Source organism: Spermophilus citellus (genome assembly GCF_964194105.1).
Source record: "Spermophilus citellus genome assembly, chromosome: 3".
NCBI lineage: Eukaryota > Metazoa > Chordata > Mammalia > Rodentia > Sciuridae > Spermophilus > Spermophilus citellus.
The window spans coordinates 57,074,225-57,095,900 of record NC_138184.1 but is presented as its reverse complement, the minus strand read 5'-3'; the positions used below and the strand labels follow the sequence as shown (position 1 = coordinate 57,095,900).

Sequence of the window (21,676 nt, the reverse complement as noted above, 5' to 3'; positions counted from 1 at the left end):
TGGATATTCATGTATCATGTTGTAAAGCACGGCACACGAGTAAAGGATGATCCAAACATTTGTGACGAGTTACACCAGTATGAATATCAATAATCAGAACCATCTGAGATTCAGGATCAGTATAATCACCCAATTACAAAAAGAAGGGAAAAAAATCTTTGATCATTGGACACCGTGCTCAGACGTTATTTTATCTACCCTCATATTTGAAACTGTCACTTGTCATTTTTTGCACTCCAAATATCTTGTAGTAGATCTGACATGACAGTGACGCTCAGGAGCAAGATCATGAAGTCCTCAAAATCAAGCTTATTTTCTGTGTGCTCCTCCAGCTCAGAAAGGATGTCTTGGTAGTTTGACTTGGTTTCCTGTCCCTGTGAGAAGAAAAAAGAAGGAGAAAAAATCTCATTCATTGTGAAAACCTTGGGTTTACAGATAGTAAGCACAGAAAAATGTTTTCAACAGATAACATGCAGGTTGTCACCCATATTACCAAAGAATGGCGTGAAATCTCTTCTTGGGCCGGGCATGGTGGCTCATGCCTGTAATCCCAGCAGTTTGGAAGGCTGAGGCAGGAGGATTTCGAGTTCAAATATGTACTATTGTTGTGCCCTCTTCTGATGCTGCATCAGAACTTAGTGATAACGAAGCAACTTTGCCTCAAGCTAAGCAGCTTTGGGTATGGAGCTAAGATGTGTGCACTTGGCTACCTGATCCTAGAGCTCTGGTTCTAAAACCTGCTGCGCTGACCTGCCCTTTTCTTGAACACAGATATTGTTGCATTTTCACTTTTTTTATGGGAGGCCTCCGTTATGTCTTCACCTGAACTATAAGACGATCCTGCAATACAGGAAAGGCTCTCACAGCCCAGTCATGTCTCCTCTGGACCTTCCTGCACTGTCACATAAGTGAGTTTTGGGGGACACCTCACATCCAAACCAGAACACACAGGTGTAGGGAATCTCACAGAGCTGGGCTGTTGGGTCAAAGTGGCATTCTGACATATCTCTATAAAATTGAACTGTCACCGTTGATCCTGAGACTGCCTGGGATGAACGGTCCACTGGAGTCCCCTGAACTATGGCCCTGCTCTTGGTACCTCTCATCTCAAGCAGAGGACAGCATACACTTAAGCCTAGGCATGTCCACTGCAGGCATGGCTGAACCTTGGGTTTACTCTGCACCAAGGGTCAGGAGGTGGAAGGTCTTTCCTAATGGCTGCTTTTCATATTTTCCTTTGATATTCTCAGAGGGATCATCAGTGACATCAAGGTGATGATCCGCTAAGTCTTCATTTTCATGCTTATTAAAAGCCCTCTGAAGCCTTTCCAAGACACCAGCTAGGAAGCCTTTTTTCTCTCTGAGATATGCCATTTATTTTAGCCAAAGATAGAGTGAATAATACATGATTTATTCACACCTCTCTTCTTTAAAGAGTCCCCCCAAACTTTTCAATCTCTTGTCAAATTGTGCCTAATATTTCTGCCTAAAAATAACATTTCCTTAAAAAACAATGCATCTATAATATAGAACATTTAGGGGAAAATATTTTTATCTTCTATTTATTTATTTTTCTGCTGCAGATTGAACCCAAGGTTGCTTTACCGCAGAGCTATATCTCCAGCCCTTTTTATTTTTTCATTTTTAGATGGGGTCTCACAGAATTGTTGAGGCTGGCCTCCAACCTGAGATCCTCCTGCCTCAGCCTCCCAAGTAGCTGGAATTACAGGTATGCACCTTTGTGCCCAGGTTGAAAAATGTTTTTAAAAGAATGAATATAAATATAACCCTTACCCCATTACCCAAATATAGCTAACCCTTATTAACATTCCTGTCATTTTTTAACATTCCTGTCATTTTTATGTGTACTACACCACACACACACACACACACACACACACACTCTTTTGAAATAATCAAAGGCTCATAGGAATCGGTACCCTAGAACTGGCTTCCCCCTGTGAATAACAACTTATATGACTTAGTGCACTAAAACAATATATGCATATGGGTATATGTACATGTACATACATGTGCATTGCACATAAAGAGACTAGTTATCTTTTTAGTGTATCAGAGCACATATAGAAACTTAGAAACATCATCTATTTTTTTTTCTACTTACCAATAAACATTGGTGGTTTAAGCACACAAATCTTTTATTCTTACACATTTTCCCTAGGCCAGTCTTACCCAAAGTATGAACACGTACTCATGGTAGAAGGTGACGCAGTTTCAGATGATACATGATTAAAGGTTAAGTAAGAATTCATAGTTATCTAGATTTTTAACTCTCTTCCATTTTTACCCACTGAATTCACGTTTTTTGAATATGATAAAGTAGTCTTATAAAATGAACGTATGTAGACATAGAGAAAATGTAAAGGAAAAGTTTAAAGTATTTGAAGATACAGGCTGTAGACGGATGTGGAAATAAGATGGCATTCAAATGGCCCAAGTGTGAGGCATACGCCCCTTGGTGGTGTAGGTTACACCCTTTAGATCTGTGACTATTTATATATTGCCAATTCTTTTTTGGGAGGGAGGGGATTCAACCAAAGGGTGCTTAACCACTGAGCCACATCTCTAAACCCCCCCACACTTTTTTTTTTTGAGACAAGTTCTCACTAAATTGCTGAGGCTGGCCTCTAACTCACGATCCTCCTGCCTCAGTCTCCCGAGCCTCTGGGATAACACGTGTGCCCCGCCAGGCCTGGCCCAACTCTCACTTCTGCATTTCAAATGCAGGTCTCTATTCTTCCCTCTCAACTCATGCATCCTGTGGTTTTCTCACTTGAAACTTTCATGGACGTCTGAAAATTGACATATTCTAAGGGAACGACTTCCTTTACTTCCTCCCAGATAGATAACCCCTCCCACCTCAATTCTGCGTATTCTGCGTCTTTCTCTTTCCTGGGAACAGATCCGGCATTGACTTCTTCTCTAACTCAGAAACTGGGCTGTCAGTCAACTCTCACAGCCAATCAACTTTCAGATCCCATTCATTCTGTCTTCCAGATGTCCCCTCCCTCAACTGCCCCCCAGCTCCTGTGATTTCTTAGACTTGGAAAACCATTTCCAGTTTCCCCCAGCTCTTAGGCTGTGTGAGATGAGTTAAATTTGACTTCTCCTGACCTCTCTGGTCTTATCGTCCACCACTTCCTACTTCCCACCCCCTCCTTACCAATTGCTCACTCACCTTCCAGGTTCCTGATCTGCCCCGGGGACTTTGCATGTGCATCCCCTCTGCTTGGAAAGCCAGCCTTCCCACTCCTTGCCTGGCTAACTCCTGATCGCTCTTCAGACCTTAGCTATACCTCGGTGTTCTGGGAACCTGCCTTTGACCTCTCGCCCCAACACAGTTTTACTCTCACTCCCTGCTCTCCTCCTACATGTCTTGTGAACATTCCTAAAGACGGTTTCAGTATATTTCTTTACTCTGCTGGATCATTTGCTTGTTTATTGCCTGAACTTCTGTGCCCCCGCTCACTGCCTGGCATGCAGTAGGTGCTCAATAAACATCTGCTGATTGCAACAACTTGGTGGGGCCTCGAGCTGGGAGTTGGTGGCTCTTGAGGCCAGCTGTTAAGATGTGGCCCCTATTTATTCATTTATTCATGCAGGAAAATTCTCTTACCTCTGTGAAATTCCTAAATTGAGTTTGCAGCAGATTTTTGGCAGTAGCTTTTCCAAGTTTGCCGTCAGGGTCAGAAGAGTTTCGGAAAATCAAAGCGGCGGTAGCAATGGCTTTTTCCAGATCTGAACCCTTCTTTAAAGCTGTGGGGAAAGACATGTGCATTGAGGTCGACTATCTTGGAAATGACCTTTCCCCAAACAGGGGGCTACTTGTATCTTCCAAGGAAACTGTGGGCAACAGGTTTGGGAGGTGTACATCAAAGACACAATCCCTGGTCCTTTACCCCCAGCTGGGAGCTGGATACAGAGGTTCCTGATCCTGGATCTTTAAACAGTGCAGAACAAAATTTCCCTTAGTAGCATTTAGAATTGGTAGAATTAGTATGATACTTAACACCTGCTTTCTCGGTAACCTTGGAAAGACACCTCATCTCTCTACGCCTTGGTCTTTCTGAGTTGTAATTTCATTCAGTTACTTAACATACATTTATAGAACACCTAGTATGTGTTGGGCTCTGTTTTAGACAGCTTTCTCGCTGCTGTGAATGAGAGACCTGAGCAGAACAATTGTAGAGGAGGAAAAGTTGATTCGGGGGCTCAGAATTTTAGAGGTCTCAGGCTCCATTCCTCGGGGCTCGAGGGGAGGCAGGACATCATGGAGGAAGAGTGTGGTGGAGGGAAGCAGCTCACATGGTGATCAGGAAGCAGAGAGAGACTCCACTCTCCAGAGACAAATAGAGACCCCAAAGCCACGCCCCCAATGCCCCCTCCTCCAGCCACACCCACCTCCTCCAGCCACCACCCAGTTAATCCCATCAGGGGTCCATTCACTGGTTGGGTTAAGGCTCTCACAACCCAGTCATGTCTCCTCTGGACCTTCCTGCACTGTCTCACACGTGAGCTCTTGGGGGACACCTCACATCCATCCATAACAGGCTCAGCCTTTGAGGTTAAGGATATCTCCCTTAATAAAACAGAATCCCATTCTTGTGGAATTTCTATTCTGTGTCAGGCACAGCATCCCTTTAAATACAATAAAGGAGAAGGACTTCGAGGACAAGTTCTCTGATATAAAGGAGGATCAGAGGTCTTGCCCCCAGTCAAGGTGATCTCCCAGCTGGTTGGTGTGGCTTGACCTCCTTGACAGGGGCAGCGCTAATTTATTCCTTCCTAGTGGGTAGCAAAGTGAACACGGGAAGATGCACCAAGTACCATAAAAACAGCTCCAGACTCTGAGCTTTTAAAGTCACCTTTGTATCCACTCCTATAGAATCCGCACAGAACACTTTATAGTGCTTAAATGTTTAACCTCCACAAACAGAAAGCAAATCTCCACGGGGCCAAGGGTCTTATCCCGTATCCCCAGTGAATAGCACAAGTACCTGCTAATAAATGCTACTGAATGAATCAGAAAAAGGTAAAGAAACACAGAGTCTCATAGCTTTCAGCAAAGGTCATGGGCCACAAGCAGAGGTTCACAGAATGATGTGTCATGGGAATAACGTGGCTTCTGTCACATTGCTGTGTGCTTGGTCCTCCTGTCAAGTACTCAGCACGTGAGGTCCCAAAGCAGATGTGGTCTCTGTTCCCGTATGTCTTATGATCACAGTGGTCAAATCAATAAAGATCGAGAGGATGTGTATGTGTGTTCATATGTATCTGTTCTTTACTTATGTTTCCACATATGTATCTAGCGTGTGTGTGTGTGTGTGTGTGTGTATATATATATATATATATATATATATATATATATATATATTTGCAACTTGTGATGTATGAGACTAACGAAATCAAAAGACAGAAACACAATTATAACTTGGGTCTGGGAAGAAAACTACTGAGATAGATAGATGATCTGGAAAGCCCATATGAGTAGATTAATAGGGAGATTTATAGAACGAGAAGGAGCCGCCATGTCAAAGGTGTGTGGGGGTCAAGGTGGGGTCGGGGCTTTGCTGAGTGTTTCGACTCAGGGAGCTGCACAGGTGAAGGCTTGTGTCAGAAGGTCCGAAGTGCAAGAGCTGAGGGAAGACGGTTGTTTCTGGAGTCTAGCAGCAGGAACGGTGTTTGCCTGGGACAGGTAGGCGAGGGCTAGATTGGGCAGGGCCTAGATAGGCTGTGTGAAGCAATCAAGGTTTTCTTCAAAGTGGGAAGAGAAGCAGGGAAGAGTTTTAAGCACATAAATTTTCAATGAAAGGTGAAGGAAGCCGGGTGTGGTGGTGCATGTCTGTAATCCCAGTGGCTTGGGAGGCTGAGGCAGGAGGATTTCAAGTTCAAGACCAGCCTCAGCAACTTAGGGAGGCCCTGTCTTAAAATATAATAAAGGGCTGGGGATGTGGCTCAGTGGTTAAGTGTCCCTAGGTTCAATCCTCAGTACCAAAAAAAAAAAAAAAAAAAAAGAAAGAAAGAAAGAAAGAAACTGAAGAATGGAGGAAACATACGAATTCTTTAGGAGGTAAATACTTGTTCTGTAGTTTGGACCAATTGATTTACAAATTAATAATCCAGGATAACTCTGCCAGGCTTTAGGATGGGTCTGAGGATTTTCTGGGAGGCAGTAGTCACTGGCAGTGGGATTTTCTTTTCTTCTTTTTTCATTTTGGTGGTCTGGGGTTTGCTCAGGGCCTCTCACATGCTAGGCAGGTGCTCTACCACTGAGCAATGCCCCGGCCCCAAAGCAGTGGATCTTTATGCTGAGAGTTGAGTTTGCAAAGCAGGATAGGGACCTTCCTTGTTTACTTCATGTTGGGGGCCTTTAAACATAATCTTATTTAATGCTTCAAAAACCCCCACAGAGGTGGGTAGTATTTGTGCCTCGATTTCACATATTAGAATCCTGGAAATGGGAGGTTAATCTTGAGCATCGTGAGTTCACATTGCTGAGAAGTGATAAACACAGCCCTTGAAGGTCTTTCTGGCTTCTAGGCTCATGGAACCATCAGCCACTTTAGAACATCTGTTTGCAAGTCCGGTGGTTATGGAAGGCGCCGTTTTTCCAGCCCTCCGGTCAAGTTCAAGTGTAGCTGCGCTCAGCATCGGGACTCCGTCTGGACTCGCCAACTCATCCTTTTCCTACATCTCTTTGGAAAGATAGCATGCATTCCCCACCACCCCATAAACTAGCATATGTTCATGGTAAAAACAGAAGTAGGAAATATTTAAAATAAAAAATAACCAAGAGCCCTGGCTGTCCTACTCACCCTGATGATGTTTTGCAAAGCGTTTTAGTTTCCTGTTTTTAGGGTTCTTTAATAAACCCAGCAGGTTGCCTCCAGACTTTGTCGCTCTCTGACGTGTAGACTTGTGAACTGGTGTGTGAAGGCATATTGCAAAGGTCTGAGTGCAATTAGAAGCGTAAGGGATTGCAATTTCTCTGCTGGCGTTCTGTCTTTTTTGGGGGGAAGGGGTACCGGGAATTGAAATCGGACACTCAACCACTGAGCCCCATCCCCAGCCCGATTTTGTAATTTATTTAGAGACAGGGTCTCACTGAGTTGCTTAGGGCCTCAATAAATGGCTGAGGCTGGCTTTGAACTCGTGATCCTCCTGTCTCAGCCTCCCAAACTGCTGGGATTAGAGGTGTCCTCCGAGGTGCCCGGCTCTGCTGGTAACTTTCGTTGGATGCCTTGATTCTGGATTGGGGGCAGCAGGGAGGCTGCTAGGCTGGGTTACTTGACATGACCCTCTTCTGCTATTTCCCTCATGCATGCTTTATACTTTGATACTATTGGACTGTGTGTGGTTCTCTGAAAACCCTAACCCTCCCACAAGTATGTATCAGTAAGTATTTGCTGCCAAACCCTGTGCTAGTTCTGGGTGTAGAACAATGAACAGCATCTGAGTAATCCCTGACTTTGGGGAGCTCCTGTTCTGGTGGACAATAGTAATGAATGATTTTGGAGCCCAGACTCTCCACACCAGTCACTGCTCTCTGGGATGGATGTCTGTCATTCCACTGATGGATTCTTATGTGAGTCCTACAGAGTAGAGTCCTGTATCATCCACACTTTATAAATGAGAAAATGGAGGCACAGAGAGATTAAGTAGATTACCCAGAGTCACATAGCTTATCTGGTTCCTCACCTCAGTGTACTCTGCCTTTAGGGTTTGTTTATTTTTTGGGGGGGAGCTTATTCTGCAGGGCTCTTTACCAAATCCCCAAATAGGGTAACATATCCCTTCTTTATGCTTCTATAGGTCCCTAAACATAACCTCTCTATAACCCTAATGCTGTTTGTCAGTCTATTTTCTTTTAAAAATGTTTTTATTTGTTCTTTTTAGATATTCAGGACAGTAGAGTATATTTTGACATATATACATGGAGTATAATTTATTCTAATTAGGATTGTGTTCTTGGGGTTGTATAAGATGTGGAGTGTTTATCGATTTTAATTGTCCTCTAGATCTATGCTGCCCAAAAGATATATAATATGAGTCATAATCATATTTTAAGTTTTCTGTTAGCCACATTCAAAGAACTAAAAAGAATCAGATAACATACTTTTACTATTTATATACATAATTTTGGGTACCAGGGATTGAACCCAGGGGTGCTTAACAACTGAGCCACATACCAGCCCTTTTCATTTTTTATTTCGACACAGGATCTTGCTAAGTTGCTTAGGTTAGGGTTTTGCTAAGTTGCCGAGGCTGACCTCAAACTTAAGATCCTCCTACCTCAGCCTCCCAAGCTTCTGGGATTATGTGCACATGTCTCTGCAACTGGCTAATAATGTATTTTATTTTGCTTGATATGTGAAATATCATAAATTCAACAGGTCATCAATATAATACATTGAGAGAGAAGTTTTTTCCTACAATTTTTTTTGTACTAATTCTCTTAATTCCACATCTGAATCCAAAGTAATCGCCTTTCCAGTGCTCAGCAGATCCATGTGGCTTGTGGCTACCATACTGAACATGGCAGCCCTAGACTGTGTGGTTCCTGAAGGTAGTGACCTCATCTGTATGATCTCTGCATCTGTGCCCAGGCCCTGGGTGTTGTGTACACGTGTTAAGCTGAGCTGACTTGAACTTCAGAACCATCCTCTGCCTCTCCCTCCTCCCCTGAGCTGGAACACAGGACACTAAACATCCTGCCTGAGTCAGATCCTAACGCTTTAGTGTCAGAGAAGCACCACTCCTGACGCGACAAGCTGTCGAATCACCTCAGTTGAGATCTTTTCCTAATGTCAGTTACTTTTGCAAGTGAGTAAATGGAAGATCCATAGCAGAGAAGCCATTTGCCAAAGCTCATGGAGGTAGCCTATGGCAGAATGGACAGCTAGGAATGCCCTTATTCTCTACTCTGAAGGCCGAAAGTTTCCCTACAACTCTGATGCTTCCCAAACTTTTCACTCCAAATCTGCCCTGAGCGTTAGAGGTATATATATAGCTACTCACCCTACACCCCAAATGCTCAGGCAGGCCAGGGCATAAACCAAGAGAATGAGCGCTCAATTCCATGATCTGTTCATGTTTGATTTCAGTGAATAACACTTAAAATGACATACTATTGAATAAAAACACATTCTAGGAAGCTGAGTTGTGTTTACCCTGTGGTTTGTTAAGGCATGAGATTACATGTGGTTTTTTTAAGGAGTCTGGGACTAGGAATGGTGTGTGTGTGTGGCTAGGGGGCAGGGGAGAGGTTAGTGGGGTTTGAATAGTTAGAATCCCCCTTCAACCTTCCAGGGGGAAAAGTTGTCTTTAAAAATCTGCTGGAACAATTCTCAAAAGAGCCTGGAGGATAGATGTGGTGGCACACACCTGTGATTCAGCAGCTCGGGAGGCTGAGGAAGGAGGATCGAAAGTTCAAAGCCAGCCTCAGTAACTTTAAGGAGGTCCTAAGCAACTCAGTGAGACCCTGTCTCTAAACAAAATTAACAAAAAAATTACAAAAGGGCTGGGGATGTGGCTCAGTGGTTGAGCACCCCTGGATTGAATCCCTGGTACCAAATTAAAAAAAAAATCTGTCTGGAATTGTGTACCCTTTAGAAATAGAAACCACGAGTCTGTTGTGTTATGATAGTGTAAACAATATTTGCATCAAGGGGGAGATTTGTTTAAATAAAAACCTCAAGACTCTCTTCTGGAGAGAGTGGCCAGCCGTCTAGGAAGAAAACCAGCTGCAAAGGAGAAACATCCAGCTGTGCTTCTTCCTCTGTAAACATGTTCAGCCACACATTTCGGGATGAGCATGATCCAAGTGTGTGAGTGTTTTCTCTTCTGTTGCTATTTATCCATGAGACACCTTACCTATGCAATTGAATTTCAAGGGCAAATAGTTCCACTTTGGGAGTTGGCCACACGGTTGTCACTCAATGAACAGGTAGCCGAGAGTCGGTCACATCCTGAGTTCCTCTGAGAGTTTGTAAGTCAGATGTTCAGAGTTCTCCTCTGAATATCCTGAGGATGCTGCCCGTGGGGAGGCGTTTGGATACCATGGGAAGAACGGGGATCCATTAGGGAGCCATAGTCTAGTCTTAGCTTTGCCTTTAATGGTTTGTCTCACTTGGGGAAAATCATTCCTGTCCCAAACCTTTCAGAAAACCTTCATGAATGTTCGGTGATGTATCTACAGGTTCCTTCCATCTCTAGTATTCTTGCATGGCTACTATTCTAACTCACTCTGGGCATGCCATCAGGGTAGAGGGGAAACCCACACATCAGTCACCCCACACCTTACCTTTAATTGAAGCCAGTTGCTTGGATATTGAAATGCTGCCAATAAAATGAAAGAAACGTAATGATTCTGGGACTTGGGCATATTGATATGAGCATCTAAAGCAAAGCAATACAACGATTGGAAAATCCCTGCTTTTCAATGGATATTCACTGAGCATTCTAGGGCCGCAGCTGTCTGTCGACCCGAATCCTTTGTTCTCCTGCATGTCATCGAAGTACTTGACCGTGGCCGTACCCCAGCCACACATCCCTGTCTTCCTCAGAGTTAAGTGGCCATGTGACTGGGGCCAAAGAGAAGAGAACTCCTTTTGCTTTAGTCAGGTTTGTTGTTGTTGTTGCTGTGAATCAGAGACCTGATAAAAACAATTTTAGAGGAGGAAAATTATTTGGGGCTCAGGGTTTCTGAGGCCTCAGTCCATAGACAGCAGGCTCCATTCCTTGGGGCCACATGTCTGGAACTCCCACTCTGAACTGTCATATAAAATAGAAAAAAATAGCTTCTTGCTCTACAAAATACAAAGACTTTGGAGTTTCTTTGTTCTAACTGGTTAGCCTACTTAACTAGGAACAATCCTGGGCCATGTGAATATATTGGGTCATGATAGAGACCTATTCCTTTGGGGCTTCAAGTCCACTGGAGAAGACGGATATTAAAGCGGTAACTTGATAAAGAATAATGGAAAAGCACCCACAGAGAGCAGAGAGGGCGAGCCTCGTCTGCGGGCAGGGTGGGGCATTTTGCCTGATTCTAAGGAATCAGGTGAGGAAGGAGCAAGAGGGTTTCCTGCAGAAGGAACAGTGTGTGCTAAAGCGTTAAGGTGGGAGAAAGTGGGGCTTGGTTGAAGAACCCAAGGAAACACGGTGTGGCTGGAACTTGGAGAAAGCAGTGGAAGATGAATTCAGGAGCCAGGGCCAGGGAGCAGGCTGAGCTTTGGAGTCTGTGGTTATTATCTCAAGGGCATTGAAGTACAGGGTCAGGTTTGCACTTGGGAAATTATTTCACCTGCTAATCAGAGGTGGATCGGAAGCCGGGCACAGAGGCACCTGTCTGCAATCCCATCGGCTCAGGAGGCTGAGGCAAGAGGATCATGAGTTCAAAGCCAGCCTCAGCAACTTAGTGAGGCCCTAAGCAACTCAGCGAGACCCTGTCTCTAAATAAAATACAAAAAGGGCTGGGGATGGGGCTCAGTGGTTAAGCGCCCCTGGGTTCAATCCCTGGTAACAAAACAACAACTAGAACAAAGAGGAGATTGGAAAAGGGTCCAGATTGTTGGAGGTAGGAAGATGGAGATGAATCTTGGTCCTTTAAAGACAGCAAATCAAAGTTTGCTGCTCATTCCCTGTGACTGGCATACTTTTCAAGAAAGCCAAGAACAATAGAAATTGGTCATAGCTTTGACATTTCCTCTGGAGGGACTTTCAGGTTCAAGGTCCGGTTTTGACATTGAGAAGTTGAGGCACCATTACCTTTAAGGGGCTTCACTTTTCTCACTTGTAAAATTAGGAAACTGGATTTTTTTTTATTTCCTCATTTTTTATTGGTGCATTTTAGTTCGGCATATTGATGGGATTTGATGTTATATATCAGTACATGCTGGGAACTGGGCTCTATGATGCCAAGGACTCTTAATGTTATGGTGAGCTCCTTTTGATTTTAGAAAACCTCTGAACCTCTATTGTTACGTCCTTCATGGGAAGAACAAAAAACCATCTTTTACTTTTCACAGCCTGCACTTGTAACATGGCCTGTTATTTTCTACTGCTGTGATTGATTTTCTGCCTCTTCAATTGTCTGGGGCCCTTGAGAAGCCAGCACTCTACAGTTTATTCCCACACCTCCCACCTGTTATGGTTTGGATATGGAGCATACCCCAAAGGCTTCTTTGTTCATGCAGGTGGTGAAATGATTATATTATAAAAGACATAACCTCATTGGTAGATTAATCCATTTGATGGATTAATAATTTGATTGAACTTCTGGGTGGTAACTGTAGGCAGGTGGGGTGTGGCTGGAGGAAGTGGGTCATGGGGATGGGGTGCCTTGGGGATTATATATTTTATCACCGGCTCATCTTGCTCTATTTCTGGGCTACCTTGAGCTGAGCAGCATCCCTTCTGCCATGACATGTGCCTCATCTCAGCCTCAGAGCAGTGGAGTCAGCCAACCGTGGACTGAACCTCTGAAATGGTGAGCCCCAAATAAGCTTTTCTTCCTATAAGTTGTTCTTGTCAGGTATTTTGGTCACATTGACAAAAAGCAGGTGAACACATTACCTCTTGTCTAGCACGGTATAGAACACTTAATTTTCAGATGCCCCAAACATTTTTGGGAACTAAAGTTGTAATTCCACTAAGGAGATGGAATTACCTGATAAAAAGTATTTTCCATTAAAAAAAGAATAGTTCATAAGAGAAACAAATTAAAATTACCATTTCTAACCTATCCGATTGACAAGAAAACCAAAGGTTTGGTAACACAGTTTGTCAGGGTTCTTGTTTTTTTTTTTTTTTTTTAAAGAGAGAGTGAGAGAGGAGAGAGAGAGAGAGAGAGAGAATTTTTTAATATTTATTTTTTAGTTCTGGGCGGACACAACATCTTTGTTGGTATGTGGTGCTGAGGATCGAACCCGGGCCGCACGCATGCCAGGCGAGCGCGCTACCGCTTGAGCCACATCCCCAGCCCCCAGGGTTCTTGTTGGAAAGCTGAATTCATACATGGAGAATAAACTAGTGTAACACCAGGGGAGGGCAAATTGGCAACATCTCTCAGAGTCACAGTAGAAACATGTCCTACTGATATATGTGCATCCATGAAAAAAATGACACATTCAAGATGATTCATTTTGGTATTTTGATACAAGATTGGAAACAAATGTCTAACAATATGAGACTAGTTAAATAAAATATGTTCATCTGTCAAGTCATATACTATGCAGAAAGAATGAGAATGTTAAAGTGATGCAGAAGTTCTTGAGATACATTACTTGGGGGGGGGGAAGCAAGGTATGAAACAATAGTTTCTGTATGTAACTATTTATGCAAAAACAGTTTCTATGTGCTTATATTTCATTAAAGTACCTCTGGAAGGATAAAATAATATTTTCCATTTATTTGATCTAAGTTTACACATTTGAACCATGTGAAACGATTTCTCTCTGTCATGGGTAATTTGGAAGGATATGCTGTACAGTTAAGATCATTACCCCAGTTGATTCACAAATGTTTCTCTGAAGACAAAGATATTTGTGAAATTGCAGGCTCTTTTCAGTCTATAGTCAAAGCTGCAAGTTCTCTTTGTTTTTCCAATTCAATTTAAACCTGGATTTGGGTGGATCATAGGCACCAAACTTTCAGTATCTTGGCTACCAAGCTATTGACATCAACTAGTTGGAAATATATTTGCAAATGTAAATGAATTCAATAAAAGAAAGTCAAGTGCCACTGACCTTTTGGGCATTTTCCTTAGATGCTAAAGTGGACGTTGGGGTTTCTAACCGATTGGACTCCTCTTCTGAGTGGATTGCTTGGCTTTGGGTATGGTGTGGATGGCCGCCTCTCCTCTGGTCCCTTGTGTGTTGGCCTTTCCTAAGCAACAGCTACTTGTCCACTGTTACTATTGACATTTACTCCATGACAACTACACACAGGCACTTCTTGAAGAACTTTTGCTCAGGGTCATGGTATATGAAGACACTGAGTCATTCATGTGTTCAAAAAAGGTTTGGGGCCAGACACTGTCCAAGGTGCCAGGGGCAGGATGGCAAGAGCAGACACAGCTCTTGACCTCAGGGAGGGTGGTGGGGTGACCCGTGTGATAGTCAGCTTTTCACCACTGTGACCAGAATACCCTGCAAGAACAACTCAGAAGAGGAAAGGTTTACATTGGCTCATGGTTTCAGAGTATTCAGCCCATGGTCAGCTGGCTCCGATCCTCAGGGTTTGAGGTGAGGCAGAGGGTGGAAGGGTGTGGCAGAGGAGACCAATTCAGCTCATGAGCTCAGGAAGGAGAGAGAGAGAGAGAGAGAGAGAGAGAGAGAGAGAGAGAGAGAGAGAGAGAGAGAGAGAGGGAGGGAGGGAGGAAAGGGCTGGGAAGAAGATATATCCCTCCAGGCACCCCCTACCCATTATGGTTTGATGTGAGGTGTCCCCGAAAGCTCACGTGTGAGACGGTGCAGGAAGGTCCAGAGGAGACATGACTGGGCTGTGAGAGCCTTAACCCAACCAGTGAATGGACCCTGATGGATTAACTGGGTGGTGGCTGGAGGAGGTGGGTGTGGCTGGAGGAGGGGGCATTGGGGGCGTGGCTTTGGGGTCTCTATTTGTCTCTGGAGAGTGGAGTCTCTTTCTGCTTCCTGATCACCATGTGAGCTGCTTCCCTCCACCACACTCTTCCTCCATGATGTCCTGCCTCCCCTCGAGCCCCGAGGCATGGAGCCAGCCTTCTGTGGACTGAGACCTCTGAAACCCTGAGCCCCCAAATAGACTTTTCCTCCCCTAAAATTGTTCTTGTCAGGTCTTGTAGTCCCCACAGTGACAAAGCTGGCTAAGACACCCCCACTGAACTTCTTCCTCCAGCTAGGTCCCAGCTCTCGGTGGTCCATGTCAGCCTGCAGTGGTCCACTTGATTGTTGATTCACTGATGAGGTCAGAGCCAGACCTCTTAACCTTGCTGCAGGGGGGCCATGTTTTCAATGTGTGACTCTGGGGGACAGTTCAGTTCCAAACCCTAACAACTGACATTAATCAAGTAGTTGTACGAGATGTCACACCTGTGAAGAATGCTATGTAAGGGGGACGCCATGAGATGGGAGTCCGGGAGTCAGTAAGGCATCCCCGGGGAAGTGGCGCTTGGTGATGAACAGGACTTAACTAGGGGGAAGAGCAGGGGGTCCATGTTTCCGACAGAAGAGGAGCCTGTGCCAAGCCCTGTGGCAGGAGGGAGCCCGGCACAGGGGGCCAGTGTGACTGAGGTGCCGAGTGTGGCTCCAGCTGGGACTGAAGAAGATGCGTGGTGGCCATGAAGGAACCTGCAGACCACAGTAGGGGATTTTTAAAGCTTTGTCCAAAGAATGGGCAGCCATTGGTGGATTTTAAGCCAGGAGGTTAATGAAGGTAGGTTTATATTTTGAAAAGATCACCCCAGCTTCAAAAGGCTGGTTTAAAAGGCTGGGAGCGATGGCACATGCCTGCAATCCCAGCAGCCCAGGAAGCTGAGGCAGGAGGGTCTCAAGTTCAAAGCCAGCCTCAGCAACTTAGTGAGGCCCTAAGCAACTCAATGAGACCCTGTCTCTAAATAAAATATAAAAAAAGGGCTGGGGAGGGGCTCAGTGGTTAAGCACCCCTGGGTTCACCCCCTGATGCCAAAAAAAAAAAAAATTGTGGACAGAGTTAATGCAGGAACACTGGTCAGGAGGCTGTTCCATTCCTGGTAGATTTGAGTCCTTTCTATAAAAACTGAAGGATGTCTAAACTCAGCCAAATGAGTCATTCGGAGACGATACATCCAACCATTGCATAAGTCCCCATGAGCTGAGGAGCGGGAGGAGATGGAAATCTCCAGGGAAGCTATTCATAGGCATTATTCAGGCTTTCAGTTTGCCCCAGTGACACTGCTATCTGACGGCTGCACCACACGGTCACTGTGACCACGTCGCTCTCTGATTTCCCATGTTTATCAATGTTCTCTTTATGGGGGTCCTCCACCTCTTCGTTGATTTCCTTAGCATTTTTAATTCAAGTTCAGGATGGAGCGAGGTTTGGTCATCTTACTAATTACCACTGCCCATACCAGCAGTCAGTTACTTTGTGTGGCCAGTTCCTGTGGGCCAGGCTTGACCCTGAGCCAACCTCACGGCTCCAGTCAAGGTCTAAAGTTGGTTTGCTTAGAAGAGCACTTTGGATAAGATTCCCAGAATCTGGATTTTTTTTTTTTTATCATTTACTTTTTCCCCAATTATTTTTTGGAGGGCATCAGGGATTGAACCCAGGGGTGCTTAACCACAAAGCCCCATCCCCAGCCCTATTTTTTATTTTACTTAGAGACGGGGTCTCACTGAGTTGCTTAGGGCCTCACTAAGTTGCTGAGGCTGGCTTTGAAATAATGATCCTCCTGCCTCAGCATCCTGAGCTGCTGGGATTACAGGTGTGCACCACCATGTCCAGCTACCCACATTTTTTTTTTACTAGTGCATTATAGTTGTACATAATGATGGAGTTATTGTTACATATTTGTCCATGCACACACTATAACAATATAATTTTGTCACTATCATTCCTTGGTACCTCCCCCTTCCCTCCCTTCTTCCCACCGCTTGGTCCTTTTCCTCTACTGACCTCCCTTTGATTTTCATGAGATCTGTCCCACCTTTCTTTTCAGAATTTGGATGTTTAACACACATTCCAGGTGATTTTGATGGGGATTGCTTTGAGGAGCTGTTGGTACTGGATGAAAAGGGACTTTGGAGTAGAAAGGATTTGCATCCTGACTCTGCGGCTTACTAGATGCATTCCCCGGGAGAAGACCTTTAAAACCGCTAAGTCTGGTTTCTCAGCTGTAGATGAATACTCTCCTCATGGAGTTATTGTCAAGGCCGGGTGGATTTGGGTTGGCGAAGCCCTTAGCACCAGGTCTGATGGAGCGAGCAATCAGTAAATAATACCCCTAGGGAAGATGGTGTTAGAGAGATCCTTGTATCATTTGAGTCCTGCTGGACACAGAATCCAACTCAGATGGTACCGGGGACATTTGTGAAAGGATGACTCAGTGGGCAGGGACAGGGAATCCAACATTGACGCTGAGGCACCCAGAGATGAGCAACAAGGAGAAGCTGGCAGTACCCTTGGTCCTGAAGGGGCAAGGGAAATAATAATGGGGTTGGAGAGCTCAGTGAGAGCTGGATTTTTGGAGCAGAGGTCACTCCACAGAATCTCTGGTGGCAGAGAGGAAGCCACTGCTGAAATGCAAGTGAAGCAAGAGGGACTGAGGAAGAAACACCCCTTGCTCTGATCGCTGGCCTGTGCCTCCTGTTACCTAACCCAACCAGGAAACCAGCCGCAAGGGAGCCTGGGAAATGGAGTCCTAAGGAATCAGCCTGCTGGGTGGGGCGCAGGGAGGGGCAGAGAGTGGGAAGGGAGGGAGAGGGAGACAGAAAAGGGGAGAAACAGCTTGAAGATGATGGAAGCCAATGCTGGGAATCTGAGGTTTATGGATCATCTTTTCATCAGAATTGAAATAGAGCTGGCGTTCTCTAAAAGATCCAGTAGTTTCTGCAGACGGTTCGGGTAAGAATGGCCCATTTATTTTCCACACTGGAATCGCATCCTATGGTGGGACATATAGGCTGTTCACACACGGTCATCCAATCATCTGGGGGAGCTGGGCGTGGTGGCACATGTCTGTAATCCCAGCAGCTCAGGAGGCTGAGACAGGAGAGGAGGATCCTGAGTTCAAAGCCAGCCTCAGCAACTTAGTGAGACCCTGTCTCTAAATAAAATGTAAAAGGGGCTCGGGATGTGGCTCAGTGGTTGAGTGCCCCTGGGTTCAATCCCTTGTACAAAAAAAAAAAAAAAAAGAAAGTCATCTCGGAGGAAACTATATATATATATATATATATATATATATATATATATATATATGGCACAGGGGACTGAGTCCCAACCTCAGTAAGTTGCTGAGACTGGTTTTGCCTGTGTCTCCCAAGTTATGCACCGTCATGCTCAGCCTGGGAAAAAAATAGATATCTGTTTTTTAATCTATCTGTTTTTTAATATTTATTCTGCCAATGACCAATACTACTCAAGTTGATATTTTAAAAATGTTATTTTATTTTTATACCTTTATTTTATTTATTTTTATGTGGTACTGAGGATCGAACCCAGAGCCTCACACATGCTAGGCAAGTGCTCTACCACTGAGCCCCAGCCCCAGCCTCTGGAAAAATATTTTTAAAAACTCCACAAAATGCCCAAGTCGACCTGGGCTTTGGGCAATGGGGGTACCCAGGGAGGGCTGTCAGTTTGCCAAAGGAAAGGTGAGGACCCACAATGGCTCCATGTGGATGTGTTGACAAGCACAGGGGACCCCCTGCCTGCAAGTCTCCTCAGTGGCATTCTTCTTTGGTGGCTGCAGGTGGTGGGAGATCAGCATGGTATTTCTTAATGATGCATGAGGTTTGTTAAACTAGTCAAGTGAGAAAAAAAATGCCAATGGAAAATTAGTTTTCCAGGTTCGCTTTCTCACTTGGTTTCCTTGCCCTGGTCTGACTCAGCAAATATTAAATAGCTAATCCTAGGAGAGAGAGTCTCAAGGGACTTGCCTTTCACAAGTTGGTTTAAGTTGGCTTATGCTTATGTTTTTTTTTTCCCCCTGATACTAAATTCTTTCCTGGGAGACCTGGAAACAGCTAGTTTACAAACTGCACTTTTAGGAGCCTTACCATGGCTAGAGTCATGCAAACATTTCCTCCTGTGTTCATTTTTTCTGGGTGAAAGGATTCCTAGGTTCCTGAAGTGGTATAGAACCATTTCAGAGTCATTACTGGGAGCAGTGCCACTAGGCTGGTCATGCTGTCTATTTGAAAAGACCCCCTCACCCAATCCTGCTCAGCCTCACCCCAAGATAGAGAATATGGACTCTTAGGTTCTCACTCAGTAAATATAACTGCTAACATTTATGCACTGGATCGCTGATGTGGTGCTAGGTGTTTGATTAATATTTCTTTTTATCTGCCACAACCATTCAAAGTAAGAATCGCCATCATTCACAGATGATGAACTTCAAGCTTAGAGGGGTTAAAGTTTTTTTGTCCAAAATACTATGTCTAATAAATGGTTGATCCTCCATTCAAACCTAACGCTCTCCTAACGCTCTGGGGTCAGGATTTTTATTATGTTACGCAGTCTCCTGCTGCACTGTTTGATCAGGTCTCCTGAGCTGACAAGTCACAACTCTCTGTAAATCTTATGAGAAATCGGACCAGAATTTTCCAGCAAGAATCAGCCTCTTTCCTCTTTCAGTATTCCCAAAGCACATTTTGCCTCTAATAGTCGGCTTTATAAGTAGATGTGATTTACCATCTCTTACTGAATTGAGAACATTAATAATAAGAAGAAAAATAATGAAGATGATGATGATTGTTATGGTTTGGATGTGAGGTATCCCCCCAAATCTCACATGTGAGACAATATAAGAAGGTTCAGAGGAGAAATGGATGGGTTGTGAGAGTCTTAATTTATCAGTGAATTAATCCCCTGCTAGGGATTAATCTAGTGGTAACTGGAGGCAGGTGGGTGTGGCTGGAAGGAGTGGATATTGGGGTCTCTATTTGTCTCTGGAGAGTGGAGTCTCTCTCTGCTTCCTGATCACCATGTGAGCTGCTTCCCTCCACCACACTCTTCCTCCATGATGTCCTGCCTCCCCTCGAGCCCCGAGGAGTGGAGCCTGCTGTATATGGACTAGGACCTCTGAAACTGAGAGCCCCCAAATAGGCTTTTCCTCCTCTACAATTGTTCTGGTCAGATCCTTTAGTCACAGCAGCAAAAAAAAAAAAAAAAAAAAAAAAAAAAAGCCAATTAAAACAATGATGATGACAATAATAATAATAGTAATGTAGTCTGACCCAGAATCTGGAGTGTGATTGTTAGGTGCAGGACAGGCTGAGTAAGCTGTCTGCAGGGCATGCCAAACAAAGTTAGCTGCAGGATGACCTGGCCACTCAAACCCTCTGTCTGGCTCTTTATCACCTGTTTGCTTCAAGCCCAAACGCCCAAGCCCCCCCGCTCAAGGCTGAGCGCTTTGCCCCCCTGCTGAAGGCTGAACACTTAACCCCCTTGTGTGCCAACAAGGCAGTTTGCAGACCCAGAGACCCCATTAGATTTGGGCTATAAAAACTCCCTCCTGCCGGGCCCCTCTCTCTTGCTCTCTCTGTCTCTCTCTTATGTGCGCTCCCCCCCCCCCCTTTCACTGCTGCAATAAATATATCTTGGTTGCTCCGAGTGTTGTGGTCGCTTTTCTTTCATTTGGTGCCGAAACCCGGGAGAGGGTTAAAACCCACTTTTGGGTCCCTCTTCCTTCAGAAGTGCCATTCACTGGACGGCCTGAACCCAGGCCTGAACCCATTTTCTCGACCCCAGAACTCCATCCACCACCAACCTTCGATTGGTGAGTTTCCCCTTCCTGGAGTCCTAAACCCAATGGTGGTGGCAGGAGGATTTGACCGTTGATTATCCAGCAAACCTCTTTGCCCACCTGCGGGGAGGAAAACACCCCACCACAGCCTTCAAGGCCACGGTGGCCCTCAGGGACTCCTTCCTAGGGCAGAATAGACTCCTGGGTTCAAACTTATTCCCTTCCCTTCCCAGCTGGTAGTTTCCCAGCATAGGCTTTGTAGATCTTCCTCGAAGGACTTTGTAACCTCCAGGGACACACAACAGAACTGAACATCACAGTCCACCCAGACCTTCACGGTCTCGGTGGCTCTCAAAAAGTCCTAGTCCTCACCTCCAAGACTCGGCCGCCAGAGAGAACCTTACCCTCCCCTTCCTCCCTCTTCCCCTGTCTCTCTCTTTCCCCTCTTTCCGGCCCTGGGAGTCTCCGGCCTCTCCAGGAGGGGTCCTGAAAAGCCTTGGCCAAGGTCTCCTATGGCTCCGGCTTCGTCCAGGACGAGAGCTTCGACTGTCAGGATTCGGTGACGACCAATCTCTGCAGCTCGAACCTGCCATTAAGGCACTCCTGATTTTTGGCTCTAGTGGGGACACCCCTTTTGCCAATAAATCACTTTCATCCTCCTCTCCTATACTATCTTTGCATCTCCTTCCCTCTCCCTTATACTATGTTTGCATCTCCTTCCTTCTCCCCTATACTACGTTTGCGTCCTCTTCCCTCCTCCTTATACTTACATTTGCGACATGGGTAATGTGTCCTCTCTGCCGGTCGACTCTCCCCTACAATGCCTCTTGGATAACCTCAAAACCCTCTCCTTGACACCAGACATCAAACCCAAAAAACTGATCAAATATAGCACCCAGGCCTGGCCCACTTGTCCCTTAGACAACCAAAGCAGATGGCCCCCCTTTTGGGTCCCTGGATCCCTCCATTCTAAGGCATCTCTACAATTACTGTGAGCATTCGAAAAAATGGGCAAAAAGCTGCTATGTCAAAGCTTTCTTCTTGCTTGTGCTCTCTGCACCTCTTGCAAACTTCTACAAATTCTTCCAGCTTGCAAAGCAACTCCCCCAACCACCGATCCCCAATCTTCTCCTCCTCCAGACTCATCCACTTCTTTTGACCCTACTGATGAATTTCCACCCTATTGCCCGGCTCAAATAGGTCCTGACCCTCAGCCATCTGCCCCAG

General features: G+C 45.1%; 1 protein-coding gene across 1 annotated transcript; it reads right to left on the bottom strand.

Moving 5' to 3' along the window:
• Positions 1–215: 215 nt before the first annotated feature.
• On the bottom strand, positions 216–21,230 carry SNTN (sentan, cilia apical structure protein; the record flags this gene model as incomplete). Its single annotated transcript, XM_081283238.1, is given in 6 exon segments — positions 216–374; positions 3,638–3,777; positions 10,325–10,359; positions 13,770–13,783; positions 13,785–13,851; positions 21,220–21,230. Coding segments are annotated over 6 exon segments (426 nt in total).
• Between the last annotated feature and the right edge of the window lie 446 nt (positions 21,231–21,676).